We start from the raw sequence: 20,780 nt of genomic DNA on the forward strand, positions 1-20,780 counted from the left end.
TCTCTCCTCCCATGCCTAGAGTAGGATGATTGCACGGCTGTAGAGTGAGCCCAATTTGCCCAGTTGGTGGAGAGCTCCACAAACATGAAATTCCTGGCCCCTAAAGATCCCGAGGAACGTAGATACTGGTTGAGACAATACTGCCCTGCTCTTTACAGGATGATAATTTTCCTCCTAAAAGTCTAATTGGCTAAATTGTTGGTCAACCAATTAAGAGAGCCTTCAAGTTCTTCTTTAAACATGAATACTTGCCTTTGAAAGACATTCCAGAGGTACCAATTTTGTTCTTGGTTAGTATTCATTGAGCCCTCTCAGTATGGAGGTTGCTGACCGCTTTGGAATTTTAGGACAAAAACAAGAGTTAGGTTTTAGTCTGCCAACTCGCTTTCCCCTAGATTCTTAAGTTACATTAAACTTCTCAGTGCATTTAGAACTTTTCGTGTTTTTCATTTTTCTGCAGGCCTATCATTATTTGCGTTTCCCTAACCTGGTGGTTTGTGGAAGACCAGTGCTCGGCTGGTTATGTAAGACTCACTTAGGGAGATGAAGTAGTGGAGCGGTAGGGGTCCAAGAATCTGTATTTGTTTAACGTGCTCCCCAGCTGGGTTTGGGAATCATTGCATTGAATGCCCTTCAAGCTGTATCTCTGGTAAGTAAAAAAACCTTTATGGAATAGTGGTAGCTGCTATTTTGCTGAAGGCTTTCCATTTGCTGGGCACTGAGCTCATCCCAAACATTTTCTCAGTTAACCCTCATCACAGTCCTGCAAAGTTGTCACTATGATGCCCACTTCATGAATGAGGAACTGAGGTTAGACCTGTGAAGTAATTTCCCCAAGGTCATAAGCTGGTATGTGACAGAGCTGGGATTTGAACATGCCCGACCCTGAAGTCAACACGACACCGTTCAGACCTCTGCTATGCCTCCTGTTCCAGGGTCCTATAGAAAACAGGTAGGGTGCAAAGGAAACGTGAGACATGCTCCTTGCCCTTAAGAAGTTTACCGTCTACTGAGAATGAAAGGAAGAGCACTTACTCACTGATGACTGAGGGACACATGGACCACAGAATTCAGTGCAAATTGTAAAGTAGAAAATTAAAATAACTCCAGTTTTTTTTTTGTCTTTTCAATAAAAAACTGAATAGCACTGAATTAGCAGATTTATTTTATTTTCCTGTTGAACTGCATGGTGGTTTTGCCATGATTTAAACCTAGCTTGAAACAGAAGTATCCTATTTGCGGTTCTAACACAAGAAAGATTTTATTGATGTCAGTGTTAACTGTTTCAAGGAGATGAAATTTATCATCAAATATTCTATTTTCTATAGTCTATTTCCTCCTTAGTCTGGCTGGAGCAAGAGCCGTTTAACCTGTGCATAGGACCGTGTTGCGTGGACTATTATCTTCTCTTTTTCCAGAGCCAAGTGTGAATTTGAGAGGCAACAGGAATGGAAAATTTAGAGCCTCTTAGGTTAGACTGGCCCTCCATCCCTGAAGATGTTTACGTAGCTAAGCAGATGAAAGCACAGGAGGTCCAGTCCTGGTTGAAGGCTCACCGTAGCAGGTGTCCAGGGCTACAGCCACGTCACTAACGCTGGAGAGGCCTTCCCTCATTCTAACAGAAGACTCCCGTTACAGCTGAGTTCTCCCCCCAGGGGAGCTGGGTGATCAAGGCCAGTGAAGACATGCCCACTGTGGAGTTCTCAGTTCTGTGTTCACTGTTTGCAGAAAAAAATCTCGTTTTATGCAAAGGAGGAACTTAGATGATATAGGCTCCTTGTGTCTAAACATCTGGTTCTCCATGAACCCAAGCCTAAACCGTTGGTCTGGAGAGCATCCTCCAAGACTGTGCTAAGTGCCTTGACCCCCCACCCCACCTCCACCCCCTACCCAGCATTTATCACACTCTGTTTTAGTTGCCTGTTTACTTCTCTACATCCCTACCACACATGAGCTCCAGGAGGCAAGGAATGGTCTTGCTTTTGTTCACCGTTACATCCCAACACTCAGGTAGCTCTTAGCTAGCCTGGAACAGAGCAGGTGCCAGATAAATATTTGTTGAATGGATAGATGGATGAATGGATGGATGAATCAATGAACAAATGAATGAGCATAATAACATCAAAGTCCGGACGAAAGTGAGGAGTTTTTACAGAAATCCTTTGTGGTTGTCTAGTTTTCCAAAATGTATGCTAACACACTATGGCTTTAGGGAACACCCAGCACAACCTAACTTTGTTCCCGTTGTGATAGGACTTAACTAAGACTTCATTGGTTTTGCAAGAGTTGAGAATAAACTCCAGGCTGTCATGGAATTGCAGCTAGGAAAGCATCCTTTTTGGGTCTCTTGTTTCTTTTGAGTGACAGGGGACTTTGAATTGACCAGAGACAATTACAGGGCAATAGACTTTTATTAAAAAATGGATTCTAGAATATGAAATGAAAGTGTGCGTGGGTCATACAGAGAGGGAAATTAAATGGCTGACCCCAGAAGACAAAGACAGATGGCACAGCAGGATGAGTAAGAAGGAAACATTACCAGGAGGCACTTTTGAGGGGAAAAGCCCATGAGGAAGAGGAGTCAAGTGGAAACCAGAAGACAAGAGTGAAGTTTGTTGGTGTCATTGGAAATCGCAGGTGTCTTGAGCACCCAAAAGGAGGTGATGTGAAACCACTGTAGGGAAATAGGACCGGTTTCTGATTGAAGGCTTGGTCAGCGTGCTTCCTCCTTCTCTTCCCTCCATCTTTGCCAGCTTGTTCTGAAGCCACATAAACCACATGTTTTGTCGCACCAAGCATCCACTGGGGCTAGAGGCACCATGGGTGAATGGAGAGTGCTGACTTTGGGTCCATTCCTTTGAACTTCTCCTTGGGGAGAGCAAGACTTAAGATGTTTTGGAAGTTCTCTTAGGACTTTTCACTGGCCCCAAGAAGATCCTGCCTCCCCAGGAACTAGCTGGGATGTGTCATTTTCATCTTTAAGAAAAAAATGAAAAAGCTAGAATCCCCTGGATTTTGAAATTATTGTCTGTTTACCTCTTGGAAAAAGTTGCTACTGTGCAATTGAGTATGAGCGTCAGTGAGTGATTTGCGCTTCGCTTTGTGTGCTGGAAATGTCCTCTCAGATTGGAACCATCTTCCCCACCCCCTGATCCTTTGGGGGTCCCCCTCCCCAAGTTGGAGGATGTACTCTCCCTCAGTGCTGCCTGGGGACCCTCTGTTTACCTCTGTTGTACCTCTTATTACGTATTTATTTTTAGAGTCATGGCTTATTTAACATTTTCAACATATTTTCCAATTTATTTGCTTGTTATTGCTTCTTGCATGCAACTCCTTCCTTTTAGATTTAACTTCCCTCTTACTGAAATGAAGAATTTAGCATAAAAGGCTGTGAGTGGGTTTATAACAGTTTTATTTTTAATAGACAGAAAATGGAAGAAACCAAGTGTCTGAGGTGAATGGTTAAACCAAGTGTGGTACATCCATCCTATGGAATACTGCTCAGCAATAAAAAAGAACAAACCATTGACGTACACAACACGTGGGTGGATCTCCAGGGCACTGTATGAGTCTGTTTGTCTAATATTCTTGAAACAACAAAATTATAGAGATGGAGAGCAGCTTAGTGGTTGCCAGGGGTTAGGAATGGTTGAGAGGAGGGGGATGGGTGGCACTGTCAAGGGGCAGCGTGAGGGAGATCTTTGTGGTGGTGACATGGTTCTTAGTGTCGATTGCGGTGCTGGTTATCTGAGACTACACATGTGACGAAATGACGCAGACTGCACACACACATTGTAACAATGCTGATTTCCTGGTTTTGTGATATCTTACCATGATTCGGTAAGCTATAATCATGGAGGGAAACTAGGCGAAGCGTTCATTGGACCTCCCTGGTCTTTGCACGTTTTTGATTTCTCGTGGAGCTGTTTCCCCCACCCCACCCAAGTCCTGGGTGGACTGTAAGGGTCCTGGAAGCTTCTCCAGGCCCACTGAGGAAGGTGTTTCAGCCCCTTCCCACGGACGGGGGTGATATCCCAGGCTCTAGCAAAGGCCTTAGGCAAGGACTCAGATCTCCCTGTGGCCACGTCTTTGGTTTTACGAGTGAGCATTGACACTGCAGCCCCAGCCCAGAGGGCGGTGTTTATAGGCACCCTCCACGTCAGCTTCCGCTCGCTGTGCTCCTCCCTTCAGGCACCTGCGAATGTCCTTTTCTTTCCATCTCAGCTATGTGTTCTGTTTTTTCTTGGGATATGTTATTCAGCAGTCTTGGTGTTTTCAGCCCGGTTGGGAGGGGTGGGAGAAATGACTCGTGGGGTGGGGAGGCCATTTCTGTCGGTTTCTCTTGTTGCCCGGTCACGCTTTCACAGTTGTGTTCCTGTGTTCCTCCCCAGCTAGACTGCAAGTTCTTGAGAAAGGTCGGGGCCAGGGCAAGCTTTCTCATCCCAGTCCTTACACATAGAAGGTGCTAGGACACGTGTGCATTGAACGAGTGAGTGAGCGAGTGAATCTCTACAGTTCCATGCAAGAGAGCCCAAGTGGGATAGTTTTTTGGGTAAGTTTTCAAGCCTGTTTTTATTCACTTTGTGACGCTCTGTGTCATGGTGGTGCTTACATGGTGGTGTAGCATAATTCCTTTAAATACAAGAACCACATCTGATCCGTAATATCAATTCAACAGGTTTAAAGAAGGAAATAATATTTCCAATGGAAAAAAAAAAAAGGCATTTAAGTGTGAATTAAGAAGTATTTCTCCTCCTCCCTTTGTGTCCTCACCATCCCTTCCGGGTTTTAGAATTAGGGGACCAAGCACTGATCGGGGGGAGGTGGCCTCTGCTGCTGGTTTTCCAACGGTGTTATGCAGAGCTCAGAGGTCCCGGGGATCCGCAGGGGCTGAAGGGCGCCTAAGCCGGAGAGCAGCGGGCACATGGCTCAGTTCACCGCCCTTGGAGACACTCTGGCTCTGCCATCAGACGCTCTGCGTTTGGGCATAATTCCCGCCCCCACCCCATCAAGCTGAGGACGTGGGGCCTGAGTGCCTCTGCCTCAGGTTCTTGGGTCCCCAGTGGAGCGGGTCCTGGTGCCCACCTCGTAGGATTGTTGGGGAGCGCTCTGAGCATGGGCAGGGCCCCTCCGACACTGAGAAAACCAGGACCACTTCTTCTTTTGCAGCTCTGTCTATATAAAAATATGAATAATACCACAAATATTGGTGTATTTAAAGCTTTTCTTCAACAAATGAATGGCTTTACCACAGGCACAGTAATTGTACTGTTTACAGAGTCATCACAGGTTATATTTAAGAGCGTGATTTCATCGTGCAGCAGAGGCGGTGTGGTTGGGTGGCTGTGCAGGATCAAGGGCAGGATTTCGCCCCCTTCTGTCTCTGGGACTGTACTGATAACTTCATCCAAAGATTACTTCAGGTGTCCAAAGCTGAGGTCACTGAGTGTGCTGAGGTCCAGGTGGACACTGAGCACAGAAATTCCCCAGTCCTGACATCCTTGCCGGGCGAGGGAGGTGCCAACCTCCCTCTCTCCCCAGTAAGTAAGCTGAGTCCCCAGAGTGGAGCAGCCCCTATTCAGGACCTGGGGGTGGGGAGATTGTGAGCCAGGCCCGGAGCAGTGCCCAGGCTGCCTGACCCCTTGTGCTGTTGGGGAATGTGGTCCGCCTGCCCCTCCGTGGAGAGCGGACTGGCACTTTCCCAACAGGTGCCATTAAGTGAAGGTGGCTTACCTGGCTCTGGGCGTCTCCTCCACTGAGGCCCTGGAGAGAGAAAGGGACCAAGGCCAGAGTGTCCCAGATAACGTCTAAATGCCACTGCACACAGAGAACTGGAGCCGTCAGCACCCCCACCTCCTCGCCAAGTGATCACAAGCAGGGACCTTCTTTGACCACAGAAGAAAGTGCGCCCCTTGTGCGTGCCTGACCCTGGCTGTCTGGAAGTGCCCCGTGTGTCTCTCTGACCTCAGCCTCTCAGGGTAGCGGTATTACGTCGTGGGGGCCACAGACGCAAGAAAAAGGAGCTCAGGGAGAAGGCACAATGCATTTATTTCTTAGCCATTTGGAAGGCCTGGCTCCATCTTAGAAGTTCTGTGACTTTGGCCAAGTCTCTTGACTGCTGAGGATCTCACTTTCTTCATCTGTAAAATGAGGAGATTGTACCATATAAGAGGCTTAAAAAATGTTTGTTTAGAGACTTTTCCACATCACCTGAATATGTAAAACAGAGAAATGTAGAGTCGTTCCTGTTCAAGGAGGGTCTAGAGCCTTATGTTTGGTCCTCTGTACCCGCACATCCTCCCGTGTCCCCCATGAGGATACCCCACATCCTCCAGTGTCCCCCCATAAGGATACCTTCACAAAATCCTGTGGATCCAAAGAACATAGTTTGATAAATAAGTCTTGGGCTCTAGGGCCCACCCAGAGATAACATTCTTGGACTCAGTGACTGGTCAAGAAAGGCACTGGTGTAGCCCCTTGTTCCCTCACACTGGGCTGGCCACTAGTCTCGTGAGTATCTGGGTTGTGCCTGTGTAGCCTCAAGCGTCGCCGGAGCAGGATGTAGGATGTGGCGTGGCTGGGTGCTTCTTGGAAGAGCTCACACACCCTGTGAGCGTCGGGAGTCTACCTGCCAACTGCTGAGATGAACCAGTAATCCTCTCGGAGAGCACAGGCTTTTATCAACGAGGAGGATTCAGGCTTATTTTTTTTTTCTTTCTCTCCAAATAACACTCCCACTGTTCAGGCTTAAATACCAAAACCGTATGGTTTGCAGAATCAGTGCCAAAAAGTCAGTCATCAGTGAGACTGCAAAGATAATAACTCCTATTGATCAAATCGGGAGAACGGGGGTTTGCCCTCCGACAGAGGTCAGGGAGATAAGGGCTGGGGTTTTCTAAAACATGCTGATTTGCCTAAATTGGCTAAAAACACATAGAAACACTTATGTTCTGAGAGAATTGGTGACCAATTCAGGAAAACCTCACAAAATGAAAAGATTGGCGTGGATTAGTAAGTCATGGGACATCTAGAGTCTTTCTGAGAGCCTGGCGGATGCATTGTTTTGAGCCTAGACCCTGACATAGCAGCTAACTGGGGTGCAGCCACGTGAAGGATGGCTGCTGTGTGCCTCACTGGAGTGTGTCCACGTAGGGATAGGCTACAGGCTGCCTCACGGGACATGGGGAAGGCACAAAAGATCCTGAGGGTCCTCTCTCCTCTGGGCACCGTGCAGGACCATTTTGGTCCATTATCTAGTTTAATCCTTACCTCAGTCCTGTGAGGTGACTTTTATTGTCCCCATTTTACAGATGAGAAAATAGAGGTCAAAAGATGGGGAGTAACTTGCTCAGGATCACAAAATTAGTAAGTGGCAGAAATTAGTATTTTAATCTAGGTGTGTATTTCCATTAAATATCCTACTGTCTTCCATGGCACATGTTAATTTGCTAATACCACAGTAATTTTACACAAAGACAGGTTGCCAGTCTGGTGTTAACTATACTTGGAGGGGCCGGCCAGTGGCACAGCGGTTAAGTGCATACATTCCACTTCGGTGGCCCGGGGTTTGCTGGTTCGGATCCCGGGTGCGGACATGGCACTGCTTGGTAGGCCATGCTGTGGCAGGCATCCCACATATAAAGTAGAGGAAGATGGGCATGGATGTTAGCTCAGGGCCAGTCTTCCTCAGCAAAAAGAAGAGGATTGGTGGCAGATGTTAGCTCAGGGCTAATCTTCCTCAAAAAAATAAAAAAATAAAAATAAGTAAATATACTTGGAAATATCTCACCTTTTGCCGTGATGTGGAGGATGGGCGAGGAGCGGAATCCGTCAGTGGATATCCCACAGAGCCAAGGCCAGAGGTGACCCGGCATTAGTGGAGCTCAGGCAGAGACGGGCTCCGTTTTTCTCACTGAAAGCTCAGCCTTCCTTTCAGGCAGAAAAAAAGCTTATTAAACATCATTTTTGTGAGGCGGAGTTACTAATATCAAATGTTTCACATAAAATAATCACCCGTTCTCTTAAAAAATGTGGCCTTGGGAGATAATATTTTTCAGGGAGATTATTCGTGTTTTATCTGTTTTTATTATCATTTTATCCGAGAAGCTGAACATGTGGTTATCTAAAGAATGGATCTTGAGGCTGAGAACCAAATTCCTCAGAACTATCACAATCACTTCCTGGCTTGTGAATTGAAATGATCTTTGCTGTAGCCCAAGAACCGAGTGGTAATCAGTGTCCAGGGACACGGGGAGGGGGGAACGGTTCCACTGTTGGCGGTGCCAAGAACCTATTCGTTTGTCGTTGGTCCCAAATTATATTCAATCAGCAATTCAAGCTCAGGTTGGAAAAACCAAGTGACATAGAGCTAACTTTCTATAAAATTAATACTGTAAAATGAAACCTGTATTCCTGGCAATCTAAGTGTGAGCAGCAGTAAGGTGAAGCTATGAAAATATTGAACGTAAATGCTGCCGAGATCCGCCTTAATCCCGCCTCTCCCCCACCCTGGCTGCCTTGCCTGGAGCGCCATGGCTGCCGCGCTTCCATCCCTGAGCGCCCTGAAGGCTGGGTGGTGGGGTGTTCCTTGGGCCTGCTTACAAGGTGAGCCACAGAAGTCCATAGTACCGCAAACAAGGGGCCGTTATTCACAGGGCCACAGTGGTGGCAGAGCATGGTGTCAGAACAGGGCTGCAGTCCGAGTCATAAGTGGAGGGGCCTGAATTGTAGACAATTAGCTAGTCCTGTCACAGTCACCTGCATGAAAGCCTCATTCCCAGAACAAGGGGTTGATAACAGAGGCACTGCCTTCTACTGTGCTTTGTGTTAAGCATTTTTCCGACTTGGGTAAAGTTTTTTTTTGGTTTCATATTTTGGAATTGTATGTGTTTTAGGATCCCTGCCAACCTGCCCATCTGACTTCAGGTCCCTTTGAAAGAGTCACTGCTGTTTGGGGCTCAGGATGTAGGAGGTGTACTGGGGCCATTTGGGGTGGGAGGATGTGTGTGGTTGGTCTGCGTCCTGTCCTGCCTCTTGGAGAACAGGGAAAGGGGCGAGCCAAGGAGGTCTGCACAAACCAAACAACCTTCCGTCTCTGCCGTGTGCAGCAGGTTGATGGCACACCCAGCAGACGAACTGGAAGTGGGCCTCTGCAGGGTCTCGATGGGTAAACATCCCGTCCTCGACGAGGCTCCCTGACAATGGCGTGTGGCTCCTGTGGCCGTGTGGCAGGCAGTCCCCACCCGTAAATAAGGACATGCAGAAAGTGTGCTTGTGGAGGTGAAAGGTGAAGCCGGAGAGAGGGGAAGTGACAAGTCAGGTTTCACAGGCTTGAGTTCTGGGCAGCGTGGGCTGCTAGGCTGTGGGCGACAGACAGACCTGCATTTGAACCCCGATTCTTCCACTTACCAAAGTTCACCTTGTGTTCCAACTCGGGTCCCTTCCTAGTGTCTACCTAGACCCCGTGCTGAAAAGACTCTAAGGCGGATCCCAGGTTTAGTAGACAAGAAGGGCCATGACTGCTGAGCGATGTGTGCACCGGGTTGACGGCGGGGAGTTGACAGCACGGGTGCCGTGTGTCTAACCTCTGAGGCTCTGGCCTCTCAACCACCCTGCCCAGCGCTGAAGTTCTGTAACACAGTGAACGTGTGTGTGCGCACGTGTGTAGACATGGCCCAAGGCCAGATTAGTGCCATCTTTTAAACGTGTGCTAGTAGGATAGTGTCATGGCTTAAGTTTTCAAAAACATCAAAAACATCATTTGTATATTACAGTATATTATTAAACGGTTTAAATCTTCACAGTGTATTATGCCTTATAGATTGTCGATTTGCATGTTTGCCTTACTTTATGGTGGTTTTAAAAAAATTGTATTTTAAGTTTCGTTCCACAAGTGACTCTCCGTCATTTCTCTTGACTTGAAGTTTCAATATAGAGAAGTGGGTTTCTCTCTTACTAGAAATGCTGTCAATTCACAAACTGGGGTGAAATCAGCAGCAGGAGCCGCATTGTTCTTCTTTTTCACGGGAAGGCTGCTGGACGACATTAGTCTAAGACGGGTCTTCTAAGAAGAAAAGGAAGAGTTAGTGTTTGATAATGTTTGGTGTGCAGTCAGAGCCTTTGGAAATCTCCTGTGATGCTTCTAACAGCCCATAAGCGACTCTATTTAATATTGCGCCTGTCTTTCCCCCCCTCCCTCTTTTTCTTTTCAGAAACGGAGTTGTCAGTCACCGCCGAGTTAGTGCCTACCTCGTCGTGGAACATTTCGAGTGAGCTCGACAAAGGTACCCAGTGGGGACACGCCGGGGAGGCCGAGGGAGGCATGAGACTCAGTTTTTAATCCTGGCACGGCCTTCTTTGAAATCGACTGCTTCTTACATCTCTAGAAGGAGATGGGGCCAAAATAAATTCCCTGCTTACTTTGTGATCATTTAACATTTAATTACTTGGAATTCTATTATTTCTGGAGAGTTTTTTCCCCTCTCTTTCCTTTCCCTTCTTCTCTAAAATGTTCCACATGGTAAAAACGCTTCAAGATGTGAAGTGGGGTCGTTTCTGACCTTCCTGACACCGCATCTAGTGGATCTTATTTAGGGGATTTGATTCTGCCCGAGCCAGGATTGATCCGAGCTGTTGGCTGGTGACCTCTTGCAGCGAGTATTTGATGTGCTTGCAGGGTTCAGGGCAGGGGGCCGGGAATGTTTGTAATTGCCTGTGCATACAGATGGCAGCTTCCTGTGTGCATGTGGGGCACAGGCTCCTGCCATGAGGTTGCTGTCGTCTTGATTAAGCCCCGCCATGTGCAAGCACTGGCTGCCCCGTGGAGATCCTCTGTCCTAGAGTGGTAAATCAGGACACGCTCAGCCCCTGCGATCGGCTCAGCCTCCCTTTCCAGCCTGATTTCCCTTTGGCCTCCTTTATGTCCCTTTCTGCATCTCCAGCCAAGTTTCCATTTCTTCTCGTAGATCCTGTGCCTTCCTGCCCCTCTGCTGTTGTCTGAGCTCTTCTCCCAGCCCGGATTGCCCTGCCTTCCTTGCCAACACCCATTCTCTCCCTTCTCTAGGGCAACAAATTCCTTCTCCTTCAAGTCTGAGCATCAAGTCTGTATCAGCCAATCTTGTCTAACCCTCAGGAGGAAGTGGCTTCCTGCTTTGGGACTCTCATAGCTCTTTCTCTGTTCTTCTGTGAGCATGTTCCATGTTAAATCACACCTGTCTATCTCACTTAAACCTGGATGTTCCTTGTAGGTAGCATATCTATCTTGTTCTTTTTTTTCTTCTGTATCCATCAGAAAGTCTAACCCAGACTCTTGTTCATAGGAAATCCTCAACAAATATGTGTGGAATGACAAGGCACACCACATCTAGGGCCATGTATGAATGGGCCCCATCCACACATATGAGTGCAAATACTCACATTCAACAACTGTGTTGAGTTTCTGCTTTAGTTCAGGCATGATTCTAGGTCCTGGAATTACAGTGATCCAAGGAGCCGGAAAGTCATCGCCAAAATTGTCTTTTATGATCAGCTCTCTTTCGTCTGCTCCTGTGTTCACCGGGAGCTGATTTCCTCTCTGGGGGAAGAGAACGTCACGCAGTCTTAGGCAGGGTTCTTGTGCTGCTCATGCTTCCTTAGGCATTGGTGGGTGGCAGGATGGGGTGAGGTGTCTTTTCACCTGAAATCAAAAGACATTTAGGATAATTTTTTTTATTGTCAGACTTGGTTTGGACATTCTTTTTCTAATTAAGGATTAAAGCGCGGACTGCATGTCTTTCCTCTCCATCTCCGGCTCCAAGCACAATGCCCAGGAGACAATAGATTTTCAACAAATATTTGCCGATTTTTTTTTAATGGAAAAGAAGAAATAAAGTGCACTAAATGTTAGCTTAGTGCCTACTCTCTGCCGAGCACTGTACCGGGTGCTTTCAAGTATGTGAATTTAATTGGCGAGCTCCTGATGGCACCAACAGAAAAATTATCTCCACTGCACGCTGCAAGTTATTGATCAGGTTCCACTTATGACTAAAGAAGGAGATCCATACGTGGGAAGATGGCAGCACAGCCATCAGTCAGGAGCCTGGCTGGCCAGACGTTGTTTCCTCCAAACCAGCACTGTCATTAGCAGTGGCTGCCCTTCAAGAAGGAAGCGATGCTAATAGCAGTGAACCTACTGGCCAAAAGGCTCGACTGAGGCAGGCTCCAGACTCCCTTCTTAGCATGGCCTTTCAGAAAGGATGGATGGCTTTCTAGGGATCCTTGGTGTCTTATTTCTCTAAAGATAATTAGTGTATGGTCTTTAATTCCCATTTCGAATGAAAGAGAAAGCTGATTAATTCATTTATTCATTTATTGATCAAATCCTTATTGCTTTTTACTCTGGTCTGGGTGTTGTTTGAAGAATTAGAATTGAAAGATGAATCAGACAGAGGTCTCTGTCCTCCATGAACCCAGAGCCAAGAGGAGAAGACTGATATCTAAATGCGTAATCAAAACCTTCTGGTTGATTTGATAGCTTGAGCTATCAAAGGACACTCCCCCCAGTCACAGAGAGATGCTGCTGGAAATATACAACGAGAAAAAGAAAATCCAGTGCCAGGATGGTACACAAAAAGGAGAAGTCGCCAGGTGCCGGAAATGAACAGAAAGCTCCATGACAGAGCAATGATCAGTGAGAAGGAGCTGAACAAAAAGTCCTTTGAAAATACGGGGAGTGTGCGTGGTTGTTAGGGCCAGAGTTTCAGTGTCCCATGGGGATGAGGGCTGAGGCCATAGGAAACAAACCCTCTGCACAGGCTGTCAGTGAGGAATGACTGACCTGAGAGTGAAAGAGGGAAAATTCCACTGGGCATCTGGAATGGAAGTCTGTCAACCACCCTGGGCCGTTGGGATCACCCGTGAGAAATCAAACCCCACCTGTGCTGTGTGGGGTAGGGTGCTTCTCGTGTGGTGCACGAGCCACAAGCCAAGAAGATAACATAAAAACTGGGTCTGGAATTGATTAAACTGTGAGACCCTGACAGGGGACAATCTAAAACCAGGTCATAAAAATGTCTCAACATCCCAGTGCATGTGGTTCTCCCACCAAAACAAAATTAAAAAAAATCAAAACCACAAAGCAGCAACAGCACCAAACTCCTGCTGATGTTAAGTTTACTTTTAAATACGATAGTGCATGCAAGAGAGGGGAAAAAGCCACTAGTGGTGAGAGTCAGCAGACAAAAGGCATGGAGACATTCACATTTTAGAAACTAAAGACAATAGACCAATTGGAGAGAGTAGCTATGTTTAAAACGTTTCACGGTGAAAGAGAGAATAGAAACTATTGGACAAGTACAGGGTAATAAGATTAAAAAGTAGACATTTTAAAAAAACTAAATGGAAATTCTAGAATTGAAAAACAGAGTTATAGAAAATAAAAATTCATCAAATGGTTTAAATAGTGGCTACGCTGAGCCGAAGAGAGATATGGTAAGTGGAAGATAGATCTGAGGTGATATGGTGGTTAAGAAAATGGACCCGGAGCCAAGGGGACTGAGTTTGAATCCTGAACCTACTACTTCAGACTTTGTGACTTTGGGTTAGCCACTCAGCCCACGTGTGCTTTGCTCTTTCCATTGGTAAGATGAGATAATAAATGTACCTACCTCATATGGTTGTTGTGAAAATGGATCTGGCTAGCAAGTCTGAGAAACTAATCAGAGAGTAAGAAGTCACAGAGGTTTTTGGTTAACACGGTTGTGACTTTTTTGCTTGATAGTAAAATCATCATGGGTACTTGGGCAGGCTGGAAGGAGAGCATATTTTAGGGTTGGAATAGAGATTTCAGATCCTGTTAAATCAGCCCGTGTCAGCAGCAGCCCGCTCTGGCCTTCCACACCCAGGGTCCCCACACAAGCGCCATCCGTTTTAGTTTGATAAACAAGGTTCTCCGTGGTCTTACCCCTGCACCCATACTTTGTACTCCATTTGTTTCCACAACCTGCCCCTAATTCCCTAGATACATCCTCTTTCTTCCAGTCTCTGTGCCTTTGTTCATGCACTGTCTGTCCTCTGATTGGATTGTCCTGAGCCCCGTTCCTCACCTGGCTGACGCCTTTACTTAAGCATCACCATGAACCCTCCCTCACCCCCTCTTTCCCCACAGAGCTCCCAATGGGCCGAGAACTGAGTAAGACAAGCAATATCCCTGCTTTGGTGGACCTTGTGTTCTAGATGGAGAGAGAGACAAGTAATGAATCCTTTCATCAATCCCATTGACCATACCCCAAAATATTTCATATGTGAGGTACCATACCACCCCATGTCTATCTTGATCAGAACAGTTACCAGGCTGTATTGAAATTATCTCTTTATCTGTTTGCCTGCCTCTTTAAAGTCAGGGGTTCTCTTCTCTTTCGGCACGCTCTCACAGCCCAACAATGCCTGAGTGTAGTAGAAACCATGACGTTAAGTTGTATGGACTCTAACGCCATCCATGCCAATTCATAGCTGCTGCGTGTGAATACCTACTGGGGTGAGGCTCTTGCTAAGCATGCTGCATGCATCACTGAATTCTCACCACCCTGTGTGGTAGATCAGATGGGCACTTGAGGCTAATGAGGGTTTAAAGATTTGGCTGAGGGGCACCGCTGGTAAGTGGCAGTGCCAGGATTCCCATCGGGTACTCCGGGCCAAGTCCAGGGATCCAGCATGTCCAACATGGCGGCCGAGGACAGTCTCCCTGGTGCTCCTATCCGTCCTCCCGTGGGCAAGTCCCCTCCCGTGGAGTAGCAGTAAAGTAACATCCACCACTGGCGTGCTTCAGGGCCTTTCTCTTCACCCAGCTGCTCTGTCCCACCCTCAGTCCCACCCGGGCTCCCCAGCCTCACTCAGGTCCTGGTTTTCTGTGAAACGAGTCTAGTCGGTGGCAATAAACAGCTACCTGTTTATCCTTTCCAACAGGAAATGAAGTTTAGAAAGAGACAAGGCCACCCGGGAAGAGCTGTTGAAAGCTCCCATTGATGAGGCATGGCGGTGATTTCTGAGACAAATGCTTCAGGACTAAGTACCTCCCAAAATAAATGCATCTACAGGGGCTCAACCTCAGCTGCCCGGGAGGGTTTGGGGTGGGGCGTGATGAGGGCCTCTTTCCCCTTCTTCCATTTTCCGTCGCATGAGGTCTCAGAGGTTCTCTATAGAAAGCCAAATGTTTCTTTTGGAGAAAGGACTGGAAATTGCACCCGTAGGTAGCAGAAAGGGAGGGAACTGACTACTTAAAAAAATACCGAGGGCTGCTTCCCACTGCAAATAGTTCCCTGCGCTTACAGACTAGACGTGGGGGTATTTTTGTCCTGCTTTGCTTTTTTAAAAGGAGAGCTGGCGTCCCCCCCAGCTTGGGAACTTTACACGTCGTCGGGAAGTGAGCTGCCCGGCTCTTGGAGCAGGAGCCCTGCGTTGCTCTGGCTTGGAGCTCCCTTTCTCGCCTGTGGAGGCGCTGGTGTCCATCACCAACATGGTTTTCCTGGCCAACAAACACCTCTGTGGGTTGCACTTGTGTTGTGCCATTGGACGGCTGCTTGCACAGTCACAATAGACAGACACGGGCTGGCTGCAGCCACTTGGCCCGCCTCTTGCCTCGGAACGTCACGATCAAGGGCTGCGACCGGGTTCTCTGGTCCAGAAGTGGTTGCTTCCTCTTGTCCCTTCTCTGTTACTTGACTTGTCCTTGGCACATAAGGAGTCTATGTAAATGGTATTGACTGGCCTGTAGCTTGGAGCTTGGTTCACAGCTAGTCCGAATGGAGTACCTGAGCCCTTTGCTCGTGTTCCTAACTGTATGTATTTGGAGCAGTGGCAGTGGGTGAAGGGGCAAGATAGGGTTGGACTGGATTAGGAGCCTTGGCATTTGGCAGGTTAGAGAGCCCTCCTCCAGGGACTAGGAGGAGAGCTTATCCATCCTTATGTCCCATCTTCAAAGCTGGTAGCTGGTTGGAGGAATTTCCGTTGGAATTCCTGGGGTAGCCGTGTGGGATGACAGCCCACGTTCAGCAGGTTTGGGCCCTAAGCAACATCGTCCTGATCCTGAGAGCCTCGTTTCCTTGAAAGGACTGATGGCATCCTGCGCCATCAATGACACAAGCACTTGGAGCCTCCGAGACCTCCTCTGGAAAATGGGGGAAGTGGAATGACTGCAGGGGGTTGTTGTAAGGGTTACATGAGATCGAAGCCCCATCGCAGTCCCCAGCACCGATGGGTGCTCATTTCTAGTAGTTCTCTTGCCCCTACACCCCACCTTTTTATGCCCAAGGAGAGGGGAGCATGATCCGGGAAAGAGCTCTTGACAAGGAAGCTTGATTCTAGTCCCAGCTCTGGTCCACCGCCGACCGGGTCAGTGACCTGCCGGTTAAGCTCTGGGCCTCAGTGTTCTCATCTGCGGGATGGAGATATCCCTCCTGGGCCCGGCTGCCTTACCAGCGAGACTCCGAGGCCGCATGGTCCAGTACCAGAGCCCCTGGCCCCACCTGAAAGTGGCCGGTCCAAAATGAGATTAGTCTAAGTGTGACCCACAAGCTGGATTTCAAGGGCTTAATAGGAAAAAAGCTCTTATAACATCTTACTAATAAGTTTTATATTAATTACATGTGGAAATGATAATTTTTCATGTATTGAGTTAGGTGAAATATATAATTAAAATTAACTGTACCTGACCCTTTGTAATGTGACTGCTAAAAGGTTTAAAATGACACACGTCACTCGCATTGTATTTCTATTTGAAGATGCTCTGATGAAGCAACAGCTGGAGCAGTGGTACATCTAGCTTTGTCCTCCTTGCAGCGTGAGGAGCTGTTCTCAGCTCCATCCCAGCTTTGAAGTCCTCAGGAACTGCTTTTTTATGAAAAGCACTTTTTCTAGAACTGATTTTGTGTGCCTGTTTGTATAATGCTTAAAATTGTATAAAATGCTTTACATGCAACAGATTATCATTACAGACCATGATCTGATCGTTACCCCTAGGGAAAGGCAGTATTTCGTGTAATCTCCCTTCCGGGGGGAAAAGGTTTGTGGGTGAGGAGTGCAGAGCACGGAGAGATTCCACTTTGAGAGCGGCGGTTTAAAAGGACAGCCGTGGACCAGCAGAACCAGGCAGGAAACCCGGCTCTGGGCGGAGGTGGGCACATTCACGCAGGCCCTAATGCGCCAGCAGTGCCTGTGTCCTTGCCTGCTGTCCCCTGCGGGCCATCCGCCAGCCACACTGGCTTCCTGTAGCTTTCTCCAAGCCAGGCCCTTCCCTGACCAAGGGCGTTTTGATATGCTGTTCCTTCTACCCAGAATCCTCTTTCTCTTGCTTCCCCTCCTTCAGGTCTTGGCACAATTGTCACTTTCTGAGATAAGCTTTTCCTGACCATCCAAAATCAGTCTCCTTTTCCTCTAAGATCCGGTTGCAGCCCGGAAGCAGTGAGAACACCGTCCTGCAGGAACGCAGGGGGGGCTTCCCGCTGGCTCCGCTGTGTCTGCCTAACCCATCCCTCGCTAACAATGAGCTCTTGGTCCGTTTGCCTGGAGCCCAGCATGGAAGGATGCACTGTGGAACCAGGTCCTCTTCCGCTGGGCTGCTCTCGCCAGGGCTCTTGTTAATCCTCTTTACTTGACGAGTCTGTTGACTTTAGGGAAAGGAACCTCCGAGATGAGGACTTCAGAATTCTGTCATAAAATCGAGGGAAGCCAACCCTTTGTGGTCAGGCTTGATCTTTCGAAGCCTGTTCAAAGGAGGGGTTTGCCGCTGGGCACTAGCACTGGCGTGGAAGGGTCAGCCTCCCCGCTCAGAGGTCTTTCCAGCCAGTCGTCCCAGCTTCAGCTCTGGCCCCAGTCCCTCCCCGCAGCCCTCCCTCTCCTCCCCCACGTGCTCCTGTGTGTGGGTGTTCAGCTTAGAGGTGAGGCCCTAGGGTGTCCACAGATGGCCACCTTGGCTGTGTGAAGAGACAGCTCCCCACCCCTAGCAACCACCACCCGATTGAGACAGAGGAGGAATCGAGCCAGCTTGGGTGTGTGGATGCTCCTGTTTTTACCACTGAGAATGGGGATAGAGGTTTATCTGCCTCTTGTCATGGGTCTCAGGTTCCTTCCTCCCTTCGTACCATTTTTGCTAATTCCTGGCAAAGACGAGGCACAATCTTGGACTCGTAAATAATCAGGAAGCAGCAGAGAAAGCATTTCTTGACTCTCCCTGGCTGGCTTTGTGCTTGCCCACGTGTCTTAGTTTGGACTGAGAGCTGCCTGCTGAGACACTGCAGAAATGGCTTGGAGTTTGGCCCCAAGATACTTCTAGAAACTTGCGGACTGGGGCCCTGCTCACGGGGATCAAAGGCCTTGGAGTCCTGGGCCTTTGGCTTTGGTCAACTCTGGCTCACAGACTGCAGGGACTTTTGGACTTAGAGCCTCTGGCCGAGGGAGGGAGAAGAGATCATCCGCGGTGCTCTGCCGTCTGGCTCTGCCTCAGCTCCCGCTGTGCTCCGTCCTCTCCTGCTTGCTGTGCTCCAGAAAGGTGCTTCTGAGTGGTTGTCCTCAAACTTTGGTGGGTGTCAGAATCACCTGCAGAGAAGGGACCCTGAGCCTCTGCAGTTTTACCAGCTTCCCAGGTGGCTGACTCCCGCCAGAGTTTGAGAACTCTGAGAGGGCAGCAGTTCCCAACCTCACAGTGCTGGAGTCGCCTGGGGAGTTTGAAACATCCTGACGCCTGGGGCTGTTCCCCACGCTGTTCTGATTTCATTGTTCTTCTGTTCAGTCTGTGATTTGAGGGGTTTAAATGCTCTCCAGGTGATTCTAATGGGCAACAAAGTTTGAGAACCCCTGTTTTGGAGTTCTAGCGTAATCTGCCCTGTAGTCAGCTCTTTCCAGAATATTCTAACAAGTGATTTATCCAGGCACAGATGCTTGGAACTTTCTCCATTCCTGTCCTTAATTTTCTGGAGTAACATTGAAAAGAACTGGGTTTAGAACGAGAAGGTTTATATTTAAGCTCTGTGGCTAGCTCAGGTTCTTGAAAATAGAAATTTAGTTGTTTTTTTTTTTTTCCATCTGTAAGATGGGGGAGAATGCCAGTCTCCCAGGTTGAGTACCAGATGTAATGACATAGGTGAGAGGGCCAAGCTCAGGTCCCAGCCCTGATTAAATAAATAGAGAGACAGAGAGATTGATATTGATATTGATACTGATACTGACATGCTTTCTAAAATGTCTGAATGAGCTGACATGACTCCATCACTTTTTCTGTTTGGCCGTTGGGAGTTATACTTCCCTGTCTCATGAAATAATACCGGCTATTAATAGCTACCAAATATTGAGAGTTTTTTATGTGCCGTGAACCATGTTAAGTGATTTACATGTATTGTCACATTTAATCCTCATAATAATTCTAAGGGATAGTATGTCCATTTTACAGATGAAAAAACCAAGCCTTAGAGAAATGTAATGAGCTGAACGGTGACCCCAAAAACGATAAGTCTTTGTCCTAATCCCCAGAACCTATGAACTTTACCTTTTTTGGAAAAAGAGTGTTTGCAGATGTCATTAACTGAGGATCTTGAGATGAGAGCATCCTGCATTATCTGGGTGGGCCCCAAATGCCTGCAGGTGTCCTTAGAAGGCAGTGGCCGAAGGAGCTCTCATACAGACCCCTGGAGGAGAAGGTGCTGGGAAGATGGAGGCAGAGTGCAATGATGCAGCCGCCAGCCCAGGAATGCCAGGGCAGCCCCAGGAGCTGGAAGACGCCAGGAATGGATTCTCCCCGGACGGAGTCCCCACACGGAGCATGGTCCTGCCTCATTTTGGACTTGTGGCTTCCAGAATCGTGAGAGAATAAATTTGTACTGTTTTAAGCCACCAAGTTTGTAATAATTTGTCACAGCAACATCAGGAAACTAATAAAAGCAATTCCAGCAATTTGCCCACTGTCATAAAGCGGTATATTCAAACTCATGTCCTTGGTCAATGTATTATGTTGCCTTAAAACTGAATAGAAATTCGTAATAAAATGCCTTAGATTCATTTACTCAACAAGGTTTGTTGAGTGCCTACCATGGATAAGGGCTATCCCAGGGTCTGAAGATGCAACGATGAACGCGACAATGGTCCTGCTCTCAGATACATTTAGTGGGAGAGACGTTAACAATTAATTTCACATACACACATATAGTAAAAACCATTTAATTGCAGCACTGGTGGGTGCTTTAAAGGAGAAGTACGAAGGCCTTCCTGCATGAAAACAGACTGTTACCCTGGAACCAAGGATGCTCACTTCCTCCCTGGCAAGGCCCGGCCAGTAGCCATCTGAGGTGGGGTCAGCCCTGCATTTCCTCTGGCCTGTTTCCTGGGAGCTCACGTGCCTCCAGCTCCGTTTCAACCCTCCTGAGCTTGCAGGAGAAGTTAGTCCAAGAACAGGGCCGGTCTCTCACTTGGGGTAAGGACCCACAGTCGGAGGAGAGCATAGGCCTTCAGCAGGCCGTGAGCTCTGCAACCCATTACAGACGTCATTCTGAGGCGGTGGAGTGTGGGGAACCTGCTTTTAGACAAGGCTGGAAAGTTTTGCATTCCTCTGCCGGGCAAGATTTCCTGTAGGGCCATGAGAAGTTCACTAATCATCTCCGTGGTTCCAAGCGGTGTTAGGGCAGGGCAGTTGCTGTCAAGGCCCCATGCTTAAGTATCTCTGTGCCTGGGTTTATCCCATCAAATGCTTCGTTTGCTTTGAAAAACTGCTCCGAGCCTTACCTGGTCCAGCAGCCTAGAAGGGTCAACTCAGCACATGC

The 20,780-nt window shown here is 47.9% G+C and overlaps 1 protein-coding gene across 3 annotated transcripts in view; it reads left to right on the forward strand.

Annotated features, from left to right (window-relative positions):
- The window catches only part of ROR1 (receptor tyrosine kinase like orphan receptor 1), a 356,964-nt gene that overhangs the window by 193,539 nt on the left and 142,645 nt on the right, over positions 1 to 20,780 (forward strand). For 2 of the 3 annotated variants that reach the window (XM_046645642.1, XM_046645641.1), the window contains exon 2: positions 10,212 to 10,283. The exons of the other annotated variant lie outside the window; for it this stretch is intronic. In XM_046645642.1, coding sequence (XP_046501598.1) covers positions 10,212 to 10,283 — 72 coding nt within the window. The remainder of the gene's footprint in view (positions 1 to 10,211; positions 10,284 to 20,780) is intronic. 3 annotated transcript variants of the gene reach the window in all.

The sequence above is a fragment of the Equus quagga genome, chromosome 18, assembly GCF_021613505.1.
Source record: "Equus quagga isolate Etosha38 chromosome 18, UCLA_HA_Equagga_1.0, whole genome shotgun sequence".
NCBI classification, from domain to species: domain Eukaryota; kingdom Metazoa; phylum Chordata; class Mammalia; order Perissodactyla; family Equidae; genus Equus; species Equus quagga.